The sequence below is a fragment of the Vanessa atalanta genome, chromosome 17 (assembly GCF_905147765.1).
Source record: "Vanessa atalanta chromosome 17, ilVanAtal1.2, whole genome shotgun sequence".
Taxonomy (NCBI): domain Eukaryota; kingdom Metazoa; phylum Arthropoda; class Insecta; order Lepidoptera; family Nymphalidae; genus Vanessa; species Vanessa atalanta.
This window is the reverse complement of record NC_061887.1, coordinates 6459884-6481929: the sequence shown is the minus strand read 5'-3', so window position 1 is coordinate 6481929 and position 22046 is coordinate 6459884. Positions and strand designations below refer to the sequence as shown.

The 22046-nt window shown below is 33.3% G+C and overlaps 3 protein-coding genes across 3 annotated transcripts; 2 read left to right on the top strand and 1 right to left on the bottom strand.

Annotated features, from left to right (window-relative positions):
- Nucleotides 1-1161: 1161 nt before the first annotated feature.
- LOC125070450 (glycine-rich protein 3-like) lies at nt 1162-1896 on the bottom strand. Its single transcript, XM_047680332.1, has 2 exons — nt 1844-1896; nt 1162-1609 (listed from the first exon to the last, which is right to left on the bottom strand). The coding sequence occupies exons 1-2, from the start codon at nt 1850-1852 to the stop codon at nt 1274-1276; spliced, it is 345 nt and encodes a 114-aa protein (XP_047536288.1). The 5' UTR covers nt 1853-1896; the 3' UTR covers nt 1162-1273.
- A 15604-nt stretch (nt 1897-17500) lies between these two features.
- On the top strand, nt 17501-18695 carry LOC125070653. Its single transcript, XM_047680600.1, has 3 exons — nt 17501-17554; nt 17628-18004; nt 18341-18695. The coding sequence occupies exons 1-3, from the start codon at nt 17524-17526 to the stop codon at nt 18653-18655; spliced, it is 723 nt and encodes a 240-aa protein (XP_047536556.1). The 5' UTR covers nt 17501-17523; the 3' UTR covers nt 18656-18695.
- A 71-nt stretch (nt 18696-18766) lies between these two features.
- On the top strand, nt 18767-19433 carry LOC125070652. Its single transcript, XM_047680599.1, has 2 exons — nt 18767-18811; nt 18924-19433. Exons 1-2 carry the CDS (start codon nt 18782-18784, stop codon nt 19431-19433), a joined length of 540 nt encoding a protein of 179 aa, XP_047536555.1. The 5' UTR covers nt 18767-18781.
- The last annotated feature ends 2613 nt before the right edge of the window (nt 19434-22046 follow it).

The window sequence follows — 22046 nt, the reverse complement described above, 5'->3', positions numbered from 1 at the left end:
TGTGATGGATGTTACGGTTCAAACATTGATGTAATTATCGTGCTTCCTGAACTAATGAAACAAACAAAAGTAATCCCATTTTTTAAATATGGTAGTACTACAGACCCCAATAACTATAGTATTATCTCTGCACTACCAAGTCTTAACAAAATATTGCTACATACGTCACTGCGGCATTGAAGAAGCCGACCTCAATCTTCTGATTTGGTACCTAAAAATCGAGTTCAGAGGGTTGATGTAAATGGTAAGAGGTCTTGTGGAGCTCCAGTAAATGTGGGAGTCCCTCAGGGATCTATTCTTGTGCCATTTCTTTTCCTCATTTATTTAAATGAAGTGGTAGGAGACACACATTATATTTTATTGTTTGTCAATGATACCTCATTAAATAAAATCGAATAGACTAAATAATTAAAGTTTATAAATAAGACCATAATAATAATTTTTTTTAAGTTCCGTTTTGTTTTGTCTACTGGGTTTTGTTTTAGCAGCATTAAATCTTAGGTACGATTTATGTATAAGTATAATACAACAAATTGTAAATGTTTTCAAGGCATTAATTAAGACTTTATTTAGTATATCACTTCAATTTATCACTCCATGTATTATTTTATACATAAATATTAGATTTGTGATTTTCCTCAATCGATAATTAACGTCACTGACGTTATCGTGAGCCTAGATAGCTCGATGTATAGAACATTTGAATCATATTGTTAAAGAAAGATTGCAAGAAGACTCAAGAAGAAGCAAGAGGTCAAACACGGGCATGCTTCTATTGAATTAGCATGAGCTTAATTTAAGTTATAACTCAGCGGTGAAAGGAAATATCTTGAGGTAAGATCCAGCAGAGAGTGATTTAGAGGTTTTTACATTATTTAGTGTTTAGCAATTTTTGATATGTTGTCAGTGATACGAAGTAAAGAAAGCTATAGTACGTCTTCTAATTATTTAATACTCTATAAATATATATGTATGTATCTATCAAATCCAGACCAAGCAAGCTTATAGTGAATTTAAAGAAATATGAGTTTTCTTATTTCTTGTATCTTCTGTTAAAAGGTTTTATGGCAAATGGCAATTGACAAAGAATTATCTTATTTCATGGTATATTTCACTTTTATTACAGATATTACATATTAAAAAAAAAAAAAAAGATATTACAGATTTAAAATTACTGATCGCGAATTGTTTCCCTTAAACGAATAAATAAATTGTACTAAAATTTATTTAAAATCAACATCACAGTGAAGTTTCCAAATTTCGGACTTATTGTTTAACGTCCCCAGCCGCCACCGCCACCGAAGCCGCCACCGTATCCACCGCCATATCCACCGCCGTATCCACCTCCGTAGCCACCTCCATAACCGCCGCCGTATCCGCCGCCATATCCGCCACCGAAACCACCACCTCGGCCGCCAAATCCACGGCCTCCATGGCCGCTGCCCCATCCACGGCCTCCATAGCCGCCACCACCCCACCGAGACTCTTGAGGAACTAAACTTTCATCAGATGATTCAGGCTCTCCTAGAGAGCTCGAAGGTGCCTTAGGGCTAGGCAGCGCTAATGCGTATGCCATGCATACGCATATCACCAAACTTACAGACGCTAGCTGCAAAAGAAATGTTCACTTTAGAAAAAAATAATAAAAATATCACTGTTATTTAAACATAACATTATTTAATTTTAGTTTAAATATTTATTTGTTATTATTATTCTGTTAAGCGTAAATGTTATCAGGCTAGAGTAGGGTTAGTGGTTATATTATTGGTCGATAAAATATTATTAAAACATATGGTTTTATCACAAAATTACTAGAATTAGTTAGACTATTGCCTGTACTTACAGTGTTCATGGTGCTAATATGTGCTGGACAATGTGGTCTCTGGTCAGTGGTGCCGACCTATTTATACGTATGCTACTCGTCCACGCCTCCTTGTGACTAATCTTCTATAGGTAAATAACCGCTGCGTATCTCATCTTGTGTACGCATACGTAGATTGCCTTAATTGTTTTTATTATAGACGAAATTCACTATATTAAATTATCATAGATCGGGCAATTCTAAGCCTTATTATTGTCATAACAATAATGGTTTTAAATATCGTGTTAATAAGACTTCAAAGCTTTTTCAACTTTAATGATTTTAAGAATTACTTAACTTAGTACTTCCCAATGTAAGTAGCTAAAGCACTCATGTTATGGAATATCAGAAGTAACGCCGGTACCAAAAAAAACCAGACCCAAGAAAACATATAAAAAATTAATGAACTTTTTCTACATCGGCACGGCCGGGAATCGAATCCGGGACCTCGGAGTGGCGTACCCATGAAAACCGGTGTACACACTACCCGACCACGGAGGTCGTCAAATTTGATATTTAATTTGTATTTTTTTAGTGTGCCTTCATGTTTTTGTTACCAGACAGAATCAAGATTTAAGTTTTAGCATAAATTTATTTATTCTTGATTCATATATAAATGTCTGTCAATGTAAGTATCGATCTGCGAAAGAAGTCGTTGATTAAATTTATTTTTTTATTAAATATGGCGCATAAAACAGATTTACACAGTTAACATATAAGATGTACATATACAACATTCACGAGCTATGTGATAATCCAGTCATTCCAGTTCCTTGTTTCAGAATGTGTCTTTGAAGGGATGTTAATTGTCATCGTGGGGTTTTATGTATTAAAGACTGTTTTATATCGAGTAATGTATCAGGAAGTTCCCATTATGTTGAATCTGAATTTATCGGCAATGTTACTTTGAAGCGTCCCTATGATAACGAAAACTAGTCGTCCCGATATATATCGACTAATTAAAAATAATTCCTTTATTCCAGTATTTCCTAACAACGTTTAAAGTTATGAAGTAAGTACATCATTACCTTCGTGTGAATAAAAATTGGAATTTTATTATGTAATAAAAATAAAACTGTCTTTTAATTTGGCTAACCGTGGTTTCAGTTATACATAGAACTTTCGTTCCCGACGACCGATGACACGACAGTAGAGTCCCAATTGGGTTGTACTGTATATTTTTATTAATTTGAAAATAGCTTAATTATTCAAGATGCAGCTATAAAATATTATACTTTTATGTGATTTAAATATGTTCGTACTTGTAAGGAAACTTATGCAAATCCCTTTTGAGATAAAGCCTCCGTAAACTGGTTGAGTTGTTTTTTAAACTACGTTTATCTTTCGAGGTCATTTTTGTAGTGTAATGGCGTTTCAAGATGAATCATATAAACATTTTTCTAGGAATTTGGTTAAAATTACGTCTTTCGAATAACAATAGCATATTAAAATAATATATAAGGATTTATTTATTTATTATAAAAATATTCCATTTCGATTTGAATTAGTTATTTAATATGTGAAAATTTATGTTCGAAAAAGATTTTTACGTTTTTAATCGGTATTTAGCTGCATATGTATAAAACGCAAACAAGTATGACTACTTAAAGCTTACCTAACTGTCTTTAAAAAAACTATAATTTTGTACAAAATATCAGAATTGTAAATTAATGCTTATACAATATGGGATGAAGCCTTTTTTGGCCGATTTCAAAGGCTTTGAGGCCTTGGGAAATGAAATGGAGTCAACGAGTATTTTTTAACGAAGTGAATTTTATTTTGCGAACGTGTTATTTTCGTTTCGATGGATCGGATGTGTTTGCTTATTTGTAAAGTAAATCAAATTGTGGAGGCCCCAGGGACAGAAATGATTGCATAATGTTTTTTTTTTTTTTCTAAATTAATGAATAAGTTTGAATAATTGAATGATATAGGGTTTAAGCATTGGTGCGAAACTGAGGGAAGTATAAACGAAGTTGATTCGGAATTAAACAATTAATGAATACATTACGAACTGAAACATAAATTTTCTAAAAAATGAGACACCGCATTCGCGACAAAAATAACTCTTAAGCAATTCAATATTAATAGTAAGTAGCTGGAGTAACATTTTTATTAGTAGTTTTAAATATACTTCAGTTAATGCGAAAACTTTGATGCCACTTAAATGCCTTTAACGTATATTTTTTTTAACTTTTTGCTATTCGGCGTTGCTTAATCGATTAATTTTCAAAGAAATAATTTTTAGAAGTAAACAAAAGTTTAAGGTATTAACTTTGTGTAGTTAATTTCCAAACGGGCTTTTTCCGAATAAGTGCAAACGTCTTAAATAAATAATGACGCAAGTATTAATCAAAGTATTATGCTATAAGTCATTGATACGACTTAGATTCCGCCCACGCGTATGTATGTGTCTGTATGTTTCAATGAATAAAACAATAAAACTTGATAGCTTAGTGCAAGTACGTCGGGGTAGGTACCACTCACTCATCAGATATTCTACCGTCAAACGACAGTACTCAGTATCGTTGTGTTCCGGTTTAAACGATGAGTGAGCCAGTGTAATTAAAGGCACAAGGGACATAACATCTTAGTTCTTAAGGTTGGGGACGCATTGGCGATGTAAGGAATGGTTAATATTTCTCACAGCGCTATTGTCTGTGGGCGGTGGTGAACACCTTCCACCCGGTGGTCCCTATGCTCGTCCGACAAATTATTCCATAAAAATAATTAATAATAGACAAAGAAACATTCATTCAAATTTTAAGTAAAAAAAATCCAAAACTGATTTGAGTTATTTTTAAAGTATCTGATATAAAGTTATTAGCCTCTATGAATATTTACATCAATAACTTTTATAAGAAGCGTAATAAATGTAGCTTGCAAAAGTTTTTATTTAAAAACGTAGGTGACTTTTTACATTGCTACTCATGTTTGTGCAAAGTTCTCAGGTGCAACAAACTCTTATATTAATACAGATTCATATTTCATGTCGTGACTTGCATGTGTTCGCATAGCGCTTTGTTTGTTGTGAGTTGGTACTGGGATATCATAAAGAATCTTACTGAGATACTCAAGTTTTTTTTGAAGCTACACTTGATCTGTCATATGATAACGCATGCATTTCCCTTGCAATTCCTTTGATATCACTATTAAATAGGAAGCTGTAAACTAGAGACGAAAATGAAAGCGAAATAATGAAAAACATGAAAACACGGTTGCATGAATCAATGAATCGATGATTTGCATACGTCAAAGGACATCCTGTTCTAATAACTGCAATATTACTGGATCCATGATTTAGAAGCACATATCTGAATTCTGATGAAGTTGACATTGCTACCTTAGAAATAGAAAACCATTTGAGGATTTACACGGACGATGTATAATATATAATAAGTGAAAACTGACATTCTGAAAAATCACAGCCATTTTGTTCATCTAGAATATCGTCTCCCGAAAAGGCGGAAGGGCTGTGGGACGCCCATGATAAATCTACTTGGAATTTAACCTTTGGTGTGGAGAACAGTGATTGTTTATCCCAAATAAAGACAACCATTCAAGCATACTTGGCATAATCAAAAAAAAAAATTAAAACTTAAAACAGACTGATTATCATTATGTTTAGATCTCTATTTTCCCTCTAAACATTACTCCTGTAAGAAAGTTTCGGTTTCGGTTTCGGCTGAAACTGAGACCGTTGCCGAAATTCGGTTTCGGTTTCAGTTTCGGTCAATTGGCAAAAAACGAATCCCTTACAGATTCGTCATGTCTGTCCGTCCGTATGTCTTTGCAATTTTTTTTTTATCTTTTTTTATGTTATAGGGGGTAAACGAGCAGGAGGCTCACCTGATGGAAAGTGATTACCACCGCCCATGGACATCTGCAACACCTGGAGGGTTGCAGGTGCGTTGCCGGCCTTTAAGGAATAAGTACGCTCTTTTCTTGAAGGTACCCAAATCGTATCGATTCGGAAAAGCTGGTTCCACAGAGTGGTTGTGCGAGGCAGAAAATGCCTTAAAAATCGCGATGTTGTGGATTTTCGGACATCTAGGTGGTGCGGGTGATATTTGGAATTTTGGCGAGATGTCCGAAAGTGAAATTCAGTAGCCGGGAATAAATTTGTCATTTCGAACAATTCCTCTGAACATTCCCCTGAAATGTAATTTGAAAAACTCTGTAGAAGATGCAGAGCGATCTAACATCGGGAAGGGCTTGATCGTCGATAATTCGAGCCGCTCTACGTCAGCACATCAGCGACAGAGTTAGCAACAACGCTCGGATCATCCGGCGAGAAACAAACCTGCCCCCATGGGTAGGATGTAAAGAAGGACCGCATCCCATCCCAATCTACTGACTTGTAGTGCCACTGTACTCCGAACGAGACCAGAGGGGATCGACGATAACCTTTAAGCCATCCGGATGGGAAGTCAGCAGAAGGTTCAACAGGGAAGGTGTATGATCCTCCAAGTCGAGAACAGATCTACCCGCATCATCGGTAGTGCGTAATCCAAGCCGTTCGGCGTGGGCATTAAAATCGTCAAGAATTGCGATTCAATTGAAATACGATATACGATTTATGGTATTACCGCTACGGGACCTATCAAGGCACGCGTAGATTCGCGGATGGTCGTCGTAGTCTACACGCAGCCAAATAATCGATAGGCACTACCACTAGTTAGTCCAAACTATTTAAGCGTGCGTTGCAAGGCCAATTATTTGTATAGAAGAAGTAAAATTAAAAGTGCGGAAATAAAATTAAAATTACTTGGAATATTAATGATGATAAACCTGGAAGAATCAAAGATAATATTATTTTCCAGTTTAAGCTATTGACTATAAACCAATCACTTCAGATCGAGATGTCGCAAATGTTTTATTAAGGATTTTGTTGAAATTTTAATTTTAACTATCAAATCATTCATTTCTTAAGGCTCCGAATCCATATTAAAGATATAATAACTACTTTTAAATCTTAAGTTTTTAAGAATATAGCCCATTTTTGAGGGATGTTACGGTTATCAGTTCAAACATTGATGTAATTGGCGTGCTTTTTAAATATGGTAGTACTACAAACCCCAATAACTATAGTATTATCTATGCACTACCAAGTCTTAACAAAATGTGTAAAAAATGAATACATAATCAAATACATTGCATTAATCATTATTAAAATCATTAATCAAGTATATTTTAATAAATACAAGTTGCTGCATAGTATACAAATTAAATTTACAAGGTGGCGCTCGACAATTCATGCTCATGCAAATATAAAACAACTGTCAGGAAGCTACATACGTCACTGCGGCATTAAAGGAGCCGATCTCAATCTTCTGATTTCCTACCTGAAAAATCGATTCAGAGGGTTGATGTAAATGGTAAGAGATCTTGTGGAGCTCCAGTACATGTCCGGGAGTCCGGAGAGTCTATTCTTGTGCCATTTCTCTTCCTAATTTATTTAAATGAAGTGGCAGGGGTGGTAGGAGACACACATTATATTGTATTTTTTGCCGATGATAACTCATTAAATAAAAAAAGTCAATTGTTAAATGTAGAGTTATTTATGTTATTCACTCAAACGAATTTCTTAGTTTAACTTTAGATTGTATACTACAACTTCATATTAGTAAGTTGTCACTGAAAAATATAATGTTATTCAGATTATTTGCTGTTTTTGTGTCTTGTTTTAAATGATATTTAACTTTTTTTTTAATATAATTAGCTCTTAAAAATGTAGTTTGAAAATATAATTTTGTACAAACAATTAAGTGTTCCCTTCAATTTTATAAACCTCTTTTCGATTAAAAGTGTAAATTGATTTGATATAAATGACAAATAGCAATACTGTGTCTTCTTCTTTCGAATGTCGAATGAGACTAAATAATAAAAGTTTATAAATAAGACCATAATTATTATATTTTTTAAGTTTTGTCTTTGTAGCATTACATCTCAGTTAATCCTCAATCGGTAATTAACATCACTTACGTTATCGTGAGCCTAAATGGCTCGGTGCTAGAACATTTGAATACATATTGTTAGAGAAAGATTTCAAGAAGACTCAAGAAGAAGCAAGAGGTCAAACTCGGGCATGCTTTTATTTAATTAGCATGTGCTTAATTTAAGTTTATAACTCAGCGATGAAAGGAAATATCTTGAGGTAAGATCCAGCAGAGAGCGATTTAGAGGTTTTTACATTATTTAGTGTTTAGCAATTTTTGATATGTTGTCAGTGATACGAAGTAAATAAAGCTATATATAATAATAATATAGTACGTCTCTTAATTATTTAATACCCTATAAATATATATGTATGCATCGATCAGTCGTACAACTGTATCAAATCCAGACCAATCAAGCTTATAGTGAATTTAACGAAATATGAGTATTCTAATTTCTTGTATCTGCTGTTAAAAGGTTTTATGGCAAATGACAATTGACAAAGAATTATCTCATTTCAAGGTATATTTGACTTTAATTACAGATATTACAGATTTAAAATTACTGATCGCGAATTGATTCATTAAACACAAAAATAAATTGTACTAAAATTTATTCAAAATCAAAATCATAGTGAAGTTTCCAAATTTCGGACTTATTGTTTATCGTCCCCAGCCGCCAACACTACCGATGCCGCCACCGTATTCACCGCCGAGTCCAACTCTGTGGGCGGATATGAAGGTGGCCTTCATATTCGCCGCCGTAACGACCGTCTAGGATGTCCCACCGAGTCTGTTCAGGAACAAATTCTTCAGATGATTCAGGCTCTGCTGAAGAGCTCGAGCTCGAAGGTGGCTCATGGCTAGGCAGCGCTAATGCGTATGCCATGCATATGCATATCACCGCAATTACAGACGCTAGCTGCAAAATAAATGTTCACTTTAGAAAAAAATAATAAAAATATCACTGTTATTTAAACATAACATTATTTAATTTTAGTTTAAATATTTATTTGTTATTATTATTCTGTTAAGCGTAAATGTTATCAGGCTAGAGTAGGGTTAGTGGTTATATTATTGGTCGATAAAATATTATTAAAACATCTGGTTTTATCACAAAATTACTAGATTTTGTTAGACTATTGCCTGTACTTACAATGTTCATGGTGCTAATATGTGCTGAACAATGTGGTCTCTGGCCCGTGGTGCCGACCTATTTATACGTATGCTACTCGTCCACGCCTCCTTGTGACTAACCTTCTATAGGTAAATAACCGCTGCATATCTCATTTTGTATATGCATTCGTAAATTGCCTTAATTGTTTTTATTATAGACGAAATTCACTATATTAAATTATCATAGATCGGGCAATTCTGAGCCTTATTATTGTCTTAACAATAATAGTTTTAAATATCGTGTTAATAAGATTTCAAAGCTTGTTCAACTGTAATGATTTTAAGAATTACTTAACTTAGTTTTATGGATCTTCTTATGATTTATGTAGGCTATTTTATTTTTATTGTCGTAGATTTATTTATTTATTATATATGGAGCACAAAACAGATTATCACAGTTAACAGATAAGATATACATGGCATATACAACATTCACGAGCTATGTGACAATCCATTTTGAAAGTGGTCGTGCCACACTGCATACCTTCGGGTTGCAGCCGAATGGGCCGACACGACCGGGGAAGTACCACTCTCTCACTTAAAACCGGCGTAAAGTGGTAGCTATGCAACCGTCTGGTATGTGAGAGTCTGTGGACTTCTGCAACATAAGGGGGCTCAACTCCAACTTAAACGCCGTTCACTTTCACCTTGAGACGGCGAAGCCGGCCTTGCTCTTTCTTACCGAGACCCAGATATCCTTTCCTGCCGATACGAGTTTTCTCTCCTACCCCGGGTATACATTGGAACATTCCTTTGTACCACGAGCTGGGGTGTGCGTTTACCTCAGAGATGATATCTGCTCTCGACGACTCGGCAGCCTCGAAGGACAGGACCTATCGATTATCTGGCTGCGTGTAGATTGTGACGAACATCCGCGAATCTACACGTGCCTTTATAGGTCCCATAGTGGTAAAGCCGAAACCGACCGACTGGTCGAGCACGTCCAAATGGCTACAGATTCCGTGCTGCAGCAGATCCCATCCGCAGAGATCATAGTTCTTGGTGATTTTAATGCCCACGCCGAATGGCTTGGATCACGCACTACCGATCATGCGGGTAGATCTGTTCTCGACTTCGCTTTGGCATATGATTTGACACAACTGGTCACCTCGCCAACGCGAATACCAAACGTGGAGGATCATAGACCTCGTTTAGTGGGCTGCCGCCGCGTGTGGCACTACAAGTCATCAGATTGGGATGGGATGCGGTCCTTCTATGCATCCTACTCTTGGGGGCAGGTTTGTTTCTCGCCGGATGATCCGAGCGTTATTGCTAACTCTGTTGCCGATGTGGTTCTTCAGAGTATGGAACTGTTCATTCCATATTCTGCGGTGCCCATCGGTGGCAAGTCCCAGCCCTGGTTTAGTCGTTTCTGCAAAATGGCCTCACGCCGAAAAAGGAAATGCTACCTAGACTGGGCTAACGCATCGGCGTCTCGTGATGTAAATACCAGCGCATTCAGAAAGGAATATAACTCTGCCTCTAGGTACTTCAAAAACGTGATTGCTAAGGCGAAGACGGAGTACATTGGCAGAATTGGCGAGAGACTGGTGCACCTCCCTTCAGGAACACGTGCGTTTTGGTCTCTTGCTAAGGCTGTCTTAGGGAATTTCTGTCAGTCCTTTTTCCATCTTTGCACAGGGATGGTGAGTCATTGGCCCATACCGCGAAGGAGAAAGCTGATCTTTTAGGCTCTCTCTTCGCGGCGAACTCGACTCTGGATGGCCGAGGAAAGTCACCACCAACAATCCCGCGGTGTGATAGCATAATGCCGAATGTTAAATTCCGGCAAAGTGCAGTTCGTAAAGCACTTCTTTCCTTGGATATTCATAAGCCGAGTGGACCCGATGCCATACCTTCAATCGTGTCATAATCGAAATTAGTAACATTCACTGCTATGCAGACGACCGCACCGTATACACCTCATACACCGGCCGTGCTAATATTTCTCGGGAAAACGTCGAAGAAAACCGGAACAAACTTGTGTCTGAAATCGAGTCTTCATTAAACAAAGTCTCGAACTGGGGCCCGCTAAACCTAGTCCACTTCAACCCCAAAAACATGCAAGTTAACTGCTAAAAAAACACCATTTGTCGTATCTCCACGATTTGAGAACATTCCGTTATCCGCCACAGCTAGTATTGAAATACTTGGCGTCGATATTTCAAGCCTCGTTCAGTTCCGCGGTTAATTGGAAGGCAAAGCCAAATTGGCATAAAAAAGCGCGATGTGCTCAGCAAGGCAAGACAGTATTTCACGTCGGCCCATCGTCTAAGATTCTACAAGGCGCAAATTCGGCCACACATAGAGTACTGCTCTCACCTCTGGGCGGGTGCTCCCCAGTACCAGTCTCTTTTCGATTTGACCGCATCCAACATAGAGCGGCTCGAATTATCGACGATCAAGCCCTTTCCGATGTTAGATCGCTCTGCATCTTCTACAGAATTTTTCACGGGGAATGTTCCGAGAAATGTTCGGAATAAGAAATTTAATCCCGGCTACTGAATTTAACTTTCGGACATCTCGTCTAAATTCTAAATTTCACCCGCACCACTTATATGTCCGTAAATCCACAACAGCGATTTTTAAGGCATTGGGCGGTGGTAGTCACTTTCCATCAGGTGAGCCTCCTGCTCGTTTGCCCCCTATAACATAAAAAAAAGCCATTCCAGTTCCTTGTTTCAGAATGTGTCTTTGAAGGGATGTTATTTGTCTTCGTGGGGTTTTATGTATTAAAGACTGTTTTATATCGAGTAATGTATGATATCCCATAATCCCATAATCCCATAATATCCCATAATGTTAAATGTGAATTTATCGGCAGTGTAACTTTGAAGTGTCCCAATAATAACGAAAACTAGTCGTCCCGATATATATCGACTAATTCATAATAATTCCTGGTTTCACCGTACCGTGGTTTCAGTTATACATAGAACTTTCGTTACCGACGACCCAATTTACAGTAGAGCCCCAATTGGGTTGTACTGTATATTTTTATTACTTTGATGTGAAAATAGCCTAAATATTCAAGATGCAGCTTTAAAATATTATACTTTCATGTGATTTAAATATGTTCGTACTCGTAAGGAAACTTATGCAAATCCCTTTTGAGATAAAGCCTCCGTAAACTGGTTGAGTTGTTTTTTAAACTACGTTTATCTTTCGAGGTCATTTTTGTAGTGTAATGTCGTTTCAAGATGAATCATATAAACATTTTTCTAGGAATTTGGTTAAAATTACGTTTTAAAATAATATATAAGGATTTATTTTAAAAATATTCAATTTCGAATTGAATTAGTTATTCAATATATGAAAATTTATGTTCGAAAAAGATTTTTACGTTTTTAATCGGTAGCTATGTATACAAGTATGACTTCGGAATTGTAAATTAATGCTTATACAATATGGGATGAAGCCTTTTTTGGCCGAGTTCAAAGGCTTTGAGGTCCTGGGAAATAAAATGAAGTCAACGAGTATTTTTTAACGACGCGAATTTTATTTTGCGAACGTGTTATTTTCGTTTCGATGGATCGGATGTGTTTGCTTATTTGTAAAGTAAATCAAATTGTGGAGGCCCCAGGGACAGAAATGATTGCATAATGTTTTTTTTTTCTAAATTAATGAATAATTTTGAATAATTGAATGATATAGGGTTTAAGCATTGGTGCGAAACTGAGGGAAGTATAAACAAAGTTGATTCGGAATTAAGCAATTAATGAATTCATTACGAACTGAAATATAAAACTTTCTAAAAAATTAGATACCGCATTCGCGACAAAAATAACTCTTAAGCAAATTCAATATGAATAGTAAGTAGCTGGAGTAACATTTTTATTAGTATTTTTAAATATACTTCAGTTAATGCGAAAACTTTGAGGCCACTTAAATGCCTTTAACGTATATTTTTTTTAACTTTTTGCTATTCGGCGTTGCTTAATCGATTAATTTTCAAAGAAATCATTTTTAGAAGTAAACAAAATTTTAAAGTATTAACTTTGTGTAGTTAATTTCCAAACGAGCTTTTTCCGAATAAGTGCAAACGTCTTAAATAAATAATGACGCAAGTATTAATCAAAGTATTATGCTATAAGTCATTGATACGACTTAGATTCCGCTCACGCGTATGTATGTTTCGTTGGGGTGTAGTTTTTTAGCCAACCCGTTATCGTTAGCCTTACCCTATGTCGTTTTGTGTAACCCTAACAACGTTTATGCAAAAATCCACAATGAAGTGAAATCTAGCAAATAATAACTATTGGATAAAAACCGAATACTACTTACCGCAATATACCTGATTTGTTCTGAAATAAGTATTTTCAATAGATACTACTCAGTATTGTATGCGTAAGCGAAGTCTGTGATAATATAAAATCTTTGAATTTGTATTTTATTAAATAATAACGATGTGATGATTTATAATCTGCGATGTTAATATGACTAATAATAGTGCGCTATTTTACTATAGTTTTCCTACGTATTTAAGTGAAAAATTTGAATTTCTTTATTAAAATCTATGCAGTACCTAACACTCAAAATGCCTGTTCACAAAACAAAATTCCTAAACAAGTCGTTTACTGTACAGGCCATAAAGTTATGGAATGCCCTTCCGGTAGATATAAAAAAAGCTCCATCAATTTCAGCTTTTAAAAAAGCCGTTATAAACTATTACCTAAGTAATAATTTAGACGACTTTAATTAATTTATATTATATAACATTTTAGTATCTTAAATATGTATAACTGTATAATAGAGATATATATTATATATACATATGTAGTAAGTAAAAGTATTAGTGTGTAAATATTTGTATGTAAGTTTATGACTGCGCCGCCTATGCCGATGGTTTTAAAATTCTCTCTCAGATTGGGTTGTCTGGAAGAGATGGCTAATTAGCCGTAAGTCCGCCCATTGTACAACAATCGTACTCAACATTTTTTTACTAATTTTGTTTTACTTTTTTTTTGTGTGTTTCGTGTTGTTTGTGGTGTACAATAAAGTATATTTCATTCATTTCATTCATTATTTCATTCAAAATATATTATAACTATAATTATTATTATGATTGGTATACATAGTTAAGTTTTTATATGGATTTGTAAAAAGTTGCTATATAGAATCTAGAGGCAGTTGGACTAAGGGCTCTATACTTCAATAACATTGGACTTTCATACAAACTTCCAAGTCCCGATTTATCTCCTTAGGGGTGGAGTTTCGTAAAATCCGTTCTTAGTGGATGTTTAACAACAAGGAACAAGGAACTTATCCAAATTTCAAATTTGTAGGTGATATAGTTTCTGAGATTTCGTTATTAATTTGTGAGTGGTATTTCGCTTTCATATATATATATATATATATATTTATTTAAACACATCGTCATATTATACATGTTGTACAGAAATTTTCGTTGAATGCTATTGTTTTAAGAATGAACATTTAAAATAAATATAGCTACTTAAACAAAGGTACCGCTATTTCAAACTGTGTAAACACACTATTTATTCACATTTATAATTTGCCCTTCATAATAAAGACTAAAGGTGATAGCAAACGGTTCATTCGAATGAATGTTCTTTTGAGTGAATGATTCATTTTTCTTTCATTCCATGTTCACACGGCTTAGCTGGAATTACGTAAAAATGAACATTCATCCGTAGTTTCTTCCAATATGGCGTCGAATGAAGTTGAGTCTCTTGGAATAAGTTTAATTTGTGATCATTTGATCAAGGAGCTAAAAAAGATTAAGAAATATACGTTCGAGACAAAATGACCAAATCTGAGTGAACGTTCACTCTGTTCGGAGTGTGGGAATGAAAGCCGAATGAACCGATCCAACGTCGTTGGATCAGTTCACTAATGAATTCATTCGGCACTTTTGTTTCACTTTGTGTTTAGACGTGTCACTTTGAGTGAAAGATGCAAAATGAAACACGAATATGAACAAAAAATTAACTGTCTGATTCCACCTTAATTAATATTTGAACGGGATCCCTTTTTGAATACAAAAAGTTTTATTTCAATCAAAGTAACACTCAAAAACATTTTTAGAGGGTAAGAAAAGTCAAGATTTGTATTTAGCGATATTTACTACCCTACTATTTTAAATATATTTACTATGTTTCTGTGCCTATTTGTTCAGTACATAATGAATGATGAGACATGACCTCTGAATACCCTATGAGTCAGATTGTAATGACAAAAGTCACATGGAGTACATCCAACATTACAGTGAAGCAACAAAAGCGAATATAAAATTAAAAGCCCAAACAATGGCTCTGTATCTTTATTGGGAGTTTGAGGTAATATGGATATTAAGGTTATATGAGAATTCTAACATAAAAAAATACTTTAAAGTTTGATTATATGAACAATAAATATTTTTTCCTTATGTATAGACAAGATTTATATATCGAGACACAGTATTTACTTTTTTTAGTTCGTTTTGTTATACTTTTACAAGATACTTCGTACTTATACAAGATAAAATTGTAGTACTGTTTCTTTATTCTATTTTAAGAGACTGTATAAAATAAGAAATCATGCAATAATAGAGATGTATAAAGTCGGTTTATAGAAGTTTCTCTTGATAAAATAACCTGAAAAAAAAGTTGGATATAATTTTTCAAGACTCAAAAGGACTCAGAAGAAAACTTCTAGTAATAAGTTAAAGTAAGAAAAGTATAATTTTATAATATTTATAATTATGTTAATGTTTAATAAAATAACAAAAAATACGGTCGTTCTTTTCTACGCAATACCTTTTTAATTTTGTAGCATTATATTGTCTTCTTGATATGAACGGTAAGTTCATGAGCGGCGAAGTAATAACAGTGGAATTATTTATCAAACTCGTTTTAACGGTTGAAGAGATTACAGAAGTTAAATTTTTAGTGTTCGAAACAAATGTATTTGTTCTGTATTCAGCAGGATTTTTTGTAATTTTTGTTTGGTTTAATATCACACTTAAAGTATCATTATTGTTTTTTGTAGAAATCGTCAATTGTTTAGGGATTTCTGATGTTCTCGTCGGTCCATACCGAAGGTTTAAGGGTTTGTCATTGTCATCATGTATTATATCTCTAGCTGGTGGTCGTCTTGGATTATTGAATGGTCCTACTAAATATCCACACTCTAGTCTACCACCGCGAATTCTACACCCATTTCCTAAGTCAGCAACCTTGTCACTAATATTGCCTTTATTTTTATTATAACCGCAAATAATTCTATCGTCGACTGTTTTGCAAAGCGTTTCGTCGTAATCATAACCCAAGCAAGGTTTCTTAGTCGTCTTTTCTTTTTTTTCTTTTTTCGCTGGCATTCGGAGGCTTTCCTCTAGCCAATCTTCTTGACTGTCGTACAATTCTTTTGAACGTCTTGTGAGTTTAGCTTCATACGATAATGGATCAAACAAAACATGTCCAAGCTTAGGAGTAGATTCGATTTTGTAAATGGTCGCACTTAATAAAAAACAAACCTGAAAAATATATTAAAGTTTTTAGCAATTTTTATAAGATTTGATTGACGAATTTTAAGTTCGAAACTATAAGCTATTACGCCTATTACTTTTTAGTTTTTGAAGGTATTAAAAGTATATAATTATAAATAAAAGGGACTTCTTAATAATTCGCAAAAGTCAAACAGCAGCACTTACTGATAATAACATTGACATTGTTTGTTTATAAAAGTTGATATGGTGTACTAATTCATCAAAATTAATTTGATTTCTGTGACTATTAATTAAAGTACAGTCAGTAACAAAAACATTTCCTTACATAATTATTGCTATAAGAAGAAATAAATGAAGGACTATTTTAGATCATTATTGTAACTTATAAAAAGCCGAGATGCCCCAGTATTTAGAACGCGTGCATTTTAACTGATGATTGCGGGTTCAAACCCAGGCAAGCACCACCACAACAAAGAATTTTTATGTGCTTAATTTGTGTTAATAATTCAACCCGTGCTCGGCGGCGAAGAAACACACCGTGAGGAAACCTGCATGTGTCTGATTTCAACGAAATTCTGTCATATGTGTATCAAAGGGAGAGGAGGCCTTAGCTCAGCAGTGGGAACAGGCTGTTATTGTGTACTTGTAAAAATAATTTAGTACTATGTAGTATATGAGTAAATTCTAATTTATTGTTTTTAAAGGTATTCAGATGATGATGTAAACATTTTGAAGTCAAACGAATAACTATTATAATTAAATAATGTATTTTAATATTAGAGGTACACGATTAAAGAGGTAACACTATATTTTGTGACAATATTTTTTATCTACAATTTATATTGATTTTATGACATCGTTGTCATAACGTTTATGATTATACGAGTTCAGTTTCAGACCCTGTTTAGACTACGGTTATTAAGTTTTTTCCGTCATACATGTCATTGGCAGAATATTATGCAGATACATAGGCATTACAAAAAAAAGTTATTAGTACTTTTGCTTCACTATGTATTTGGCGTGTAGATGTTCAAAATGAGAGTACCACTTCACAAACATAAATATATAAACTTGAAAAACATAAATTATGATACTTACGTCTTAATATGTTCAAAAGTTTGTTCAAAAGCAAAAAAAGTAAGTGTTAAATGATAATTTACTAATTTTTTTTTACAATTATCATTCGTATGAAGAACATTATTATTTTTAGGAGTAAAACAAGGAATAATAAGGCCAAAGAAGAAAAGAACTTGCTGTCAAAGATGTAGACGTAAAATTCTTAAATGGTGTTGTAGAAGAATAAAACGATGTATCAAAAAGAAAGTTTTTGGTATACCACCTCCAAAGCTGAGAGATAATCTGAAACTTAATAAAAGTCAAGATGCTCTTAATAAAGATACGGAAAAACTTTCCATTAAAAAGCCAGTGATCGAACTTTTCAGAAATTATTTATACAAATCGACAAAAAGTATTCCGATGAAAAATGCATTTATTGATGAAATTGATAAATATTTTGAACCTCTATCGATAGGAAACAGATTGAAATCATTTGTCTCTGATTTTAAAGAAAGAAATTTATCTCTCGATGTGTTAAAAGATTCCAAATTATTTTTAAATAAAGAAGAAAAAAGTAGGTTTAATAAATTTGCCAAGAAATATGAAAATAAAAGTGCATTGCTTAAAAGTTATGAAAACTTGAGAAAAAAAGTTCCCTTGACTGCTTCAAAAAGTATTATATTTCGAAATATGATGGATGATTATAAAAAAGGCAATTTCTCCTTTACTGAGTTAAATGATAAACAGATATTGGATATAAATACTATGAACAGTCAAGATCTCAATAAGTTATTAGTTCAATTTGAATCGAAGAAAAAAAAGAATAGTATTTTCAAAAACATAGACAGTAAGAAAATAAATTCAAAGTTTAAAAACTTTTCATTAACAAATTTAGAGTTCTTAAGAAACATTAATAGCGACGAATTGAAAAAACAATTTTCACTGACTGCATCAAAACATAAGATGTTAGGAAATATGATTGAAGATTACAAAAAGGGGAAAATTTCACTAACAGCATTACAGAGCGACTTAAAAAACGACAAGAAAATTTTAAATAAAGAAAACTTAAATCAAATGTTGAAATATTATAAGGAGCAAAAATCGAAACATCAACCAATTGTGAAACAATCTAAATTTAAACAACTTAAGTCTGATCTGAGGGCAAAAATTGACTTCTTGTGATTTTACTTAAACCAATACAAAAATAAAGGCAAAAAGAATTCTTCTGACATTTTATAACATGAATATCACTGTAGTAAGCGAAAAATTAATTAAAAATATATTTTTACGTTGTTTGTGATAAGAGACATGTTTACAAAGTATGGTGGATTTACTATGGTTAGAATAAGCAATTATTTTATTTTAGTGTTGAATGTGTTTTTGTAAAATTTTTATGATAAATTTTTTAAAAATTTGAGTTGTATCAAACCCTATCAAATTCTCATTACAGATTTGGATAGCGGTAATACCTTCGATAATAATTAACGCTAACGATTGTGGTAAGGATAGTATTGAAGTACAAACTAAAGCACCCGGACAAAAACTCAGTTATTTAGAAAGTACAGAACAAGTAAAGAAAGAAAGAAAAAGAAAGCGGTGCTGTCCTTATAACTTTGATGGGAAATTATGTAGAACGGTAGGCGATAGAGTTTTATGCGGATATAATAGAAATGTAGGTGGACCAGAAAATGAAGATGAAGATTTGGTATTACAAAATGGCTGTCGTATTAGGAAAGGAAGGCTAGAATGTGGGTACAACGAACCACCATTTTTGAATTCTCGAAGGCCACCAGTTTGGGACTATGCTTTGCCAGAGGAGAATGACAACAACCTAAACGAGTTGGATGTTTCAAGTAAAGAAGAAAAAATTCAAAAGTTGAATTTATTGAGTACAAATAAACCAAAACTAACCACCCGGTGTGTTGAAATAAAGGAGCGCATTGTTTGTAGACAAATATAACGTTAAATATTAAACTTCTGTATAATTTATTAAGCGCCTATAATTTTTAAAAGGCAAACACTAAGAACATGATAATTGTTATTTAGTTTAACTAGGAAAATTATTATTTTATCAAAAGTATGTTCAATTTAAGTTACTAATTATGTTTCATTAGTGCATAACCACCGTGTAACCATTATGTAGCAAACGTCAAGAACGGCACTCGTAAAGTATAAAATAGGAATGAAATAAAACGTATATATAATAATTATTATAAATTTTTAATATATTTAAATAAATTAGGACGAGAAAGATATATATGTAACATTTTTTATTCTATTACATCTTGAATGCACAGTTTTGTATTGTCTAGTGATGATGACCTCTTGACACCACTATTTTCATTCCGATAGCGTGCAGTTGTAGCGATGATTTTTTTTGAGACCTAAATTTTAGTCGAAAATCACTCATCAAACCTTGTCAGACCACTGTCACAATAAAAAGCTACCCCACAGATTAGGTCTTAGGTTCCTGGACTCAAGACCGAGTTTCCGACATAATGAATTGAACAGCCGGATTGCTGATGCAATGTACAGGCTAGTCCATATTTGTAACAATACAGTTGTTTTTAAATGCTACTTGGGAACTCATTTGAAGAAATCATTTATGGCAGTTAAACGTTGTTTGAATAACATTATAATGTTTCTTTAAAGTCGTATGCACTTAATATAAGTAAACTAATGACCTCTAATAACCTTATGTTATATTTTCCAAATTGTATGTTTTAAAACTGAAGTTATTTGATTTTATCTATTAATTAAACAAAATATTCAATCATATTTACTTAAAGTAGGTCAACTGAATTAGGATTGGAATTACAATGGTAAAATTATATAGGATTTTGCTATTTACATAAATAAATTATCGGTATGAATTTAGTTTATTATATAAAATTACAATATTTAACATTCTATTCAGAGATTAAATGGAATATGGATATTGGAATATGAAATATGGGTGACCTCGTTCTAATGAAGCATTTAGGGTTTTCATTTGGTCTTTCCAATTTTCTCCCTTATAATCCATTAAAACTTGTAGCGTTAAATAAAAATTAATATAGTTATTAAATATGTTTACTGAATAATATCACAACCGTACAACTATTTAATATATTATATTTCAAACATCACAGTAATAAAAGAGGACTTCTTGTATTACATCGGTTTCTTTTATATCGCATGTATTGTTAAGTAATTAATTTACTTTCATTCCGACAGGAAATCTAGCGCGTCCAATGACCCTTCCAGACCGGGAGTTTCGTCGTCAGCAAAGAATCCGAATAGTTCCTTCAAAATTCTCGTTTCCCTGTCTTCTTTTGGGAATAAGTAGTCCAAGAATTTGGTGATCGCATCTGCCATACTTCTCGCTTCAGTCTCAGTACCGAAAAATCCTTGGATAATACTGTTAAATATATTACAAGAGCAGACAGTGAATAACAAAGCGAAGGTCGTTGTTAAGAAAATTATTTTTCCAGGTGTCATGGTTCTGAAACAATGTTTATTTTTTATTCGTGATTGTGAGACATTATTCTATTAATTTATGTTTTGTTTATCATTTCTATAAAACATGAAGTCTGTTGTACATATTTCGATGTAGGCATTCTGGTATTGGATTGGTAAATAAATTTATGAATTAATAAATAATTACTATTGAGTTGAATTAAATAATCATGGCTATGTTACCTAACCTAGTTAAGGTTGCAATTTTATTCTTACATTACGAAGTGTATTTTATTGAATGAAATATTAGTTGTTTGTTCGGTGGTACGGTTATAGATTAGCCTGTTTCGGGAGGTACCACCCACTCATCACATATTCTAGTGCTAAAGAGCTATATTTATAAACCGTATTGTTGTACTCCGGTTTAAAGGATGAGTAAGCCAGTGTGGCTAAAGGCACCAGGGACATAACATCTAAGTGCCTATTGGTGGCGTATTAGTAATGATGATGTTAGGTATAGTTTATATTTCTTACTGTTCCAAATCGCATGAGCGTTGATGGTGCTTACCACTGCTTCTTACCACACAGAATTTGCTAGTTTAGGTAAAATAAGTGGGTATCTATTTTATATATAAAAGAAACATTTTATAAAATATAATGAAGTTAAGGCTAACTACGAAAAACGGTTTTTTTCAAATTAATGTATCGTTCTTTAAATATAGTAATTGAAAAGTCTTAGTTAAAATCTCGGTAATTTTAACAAATACTCAGAATAAGATGTCGTTTTAAAAAATGAACTGCGGTATGTTTGCTTTGTTAACAATGTAGAAACAAAAATATGATTTAAAAGAAAACAAGAAAAAACACCTAAAACAATAAACACAAAGTGTGACAAATTACAATCACATAAAAATATAGTAACCTGTATTAAGTTAATTAATCAACTAAATATGAATTAATTTAGTGTTATTACTTGATGAGAATTGATTTGATTTTCTTCCTTTTGAGAGAATCATGTACCTACCAAACAAAAGTATGAAAAATTATTAATCATAAAAAATATAGAATAATAGCCATGCCTTGTCCATGACAGATTTAGAATGTTCGAATTTAATAAAAAAGTAATCTTTTTTTT

Bases quoted from the DNA above. Each gene is read 5' to 3' on its own strand.
- LOC125070653 (XM_047680600.1), top strand. From the start codon at position 17,524: ATGTTCAAAAGTTTGTTCAAAAGCAAAAAAA. The intron at 17,555-17,627 runs GTAAGTGTTAAA...TATTATTTTTAG, and splicing joins TTTGTTCAAAAGCAAAAAAA to GAGTAAAACAAGGAATAATA. The intron at 18,005-18,340 runs GTGTTAAAAGAT...ATAAATTCAAAG, and splicing joins AAAGAAATTTATCTCTCGAT to TTTAAAAACTTTTCATTAAC.
- LOC125070652 (XM_047680599.1), top strand. From the start codon at position 18,782: ATGTTTACAAAGTATGGTGGATTTACTATG. The intron at 18,812-18,923 runs GTTAGAATAAGC...TTCTCATTACAG, and splicing joins AGTATGGTGGATTTACTATG to ATTTGGATAGCGGTAATACC.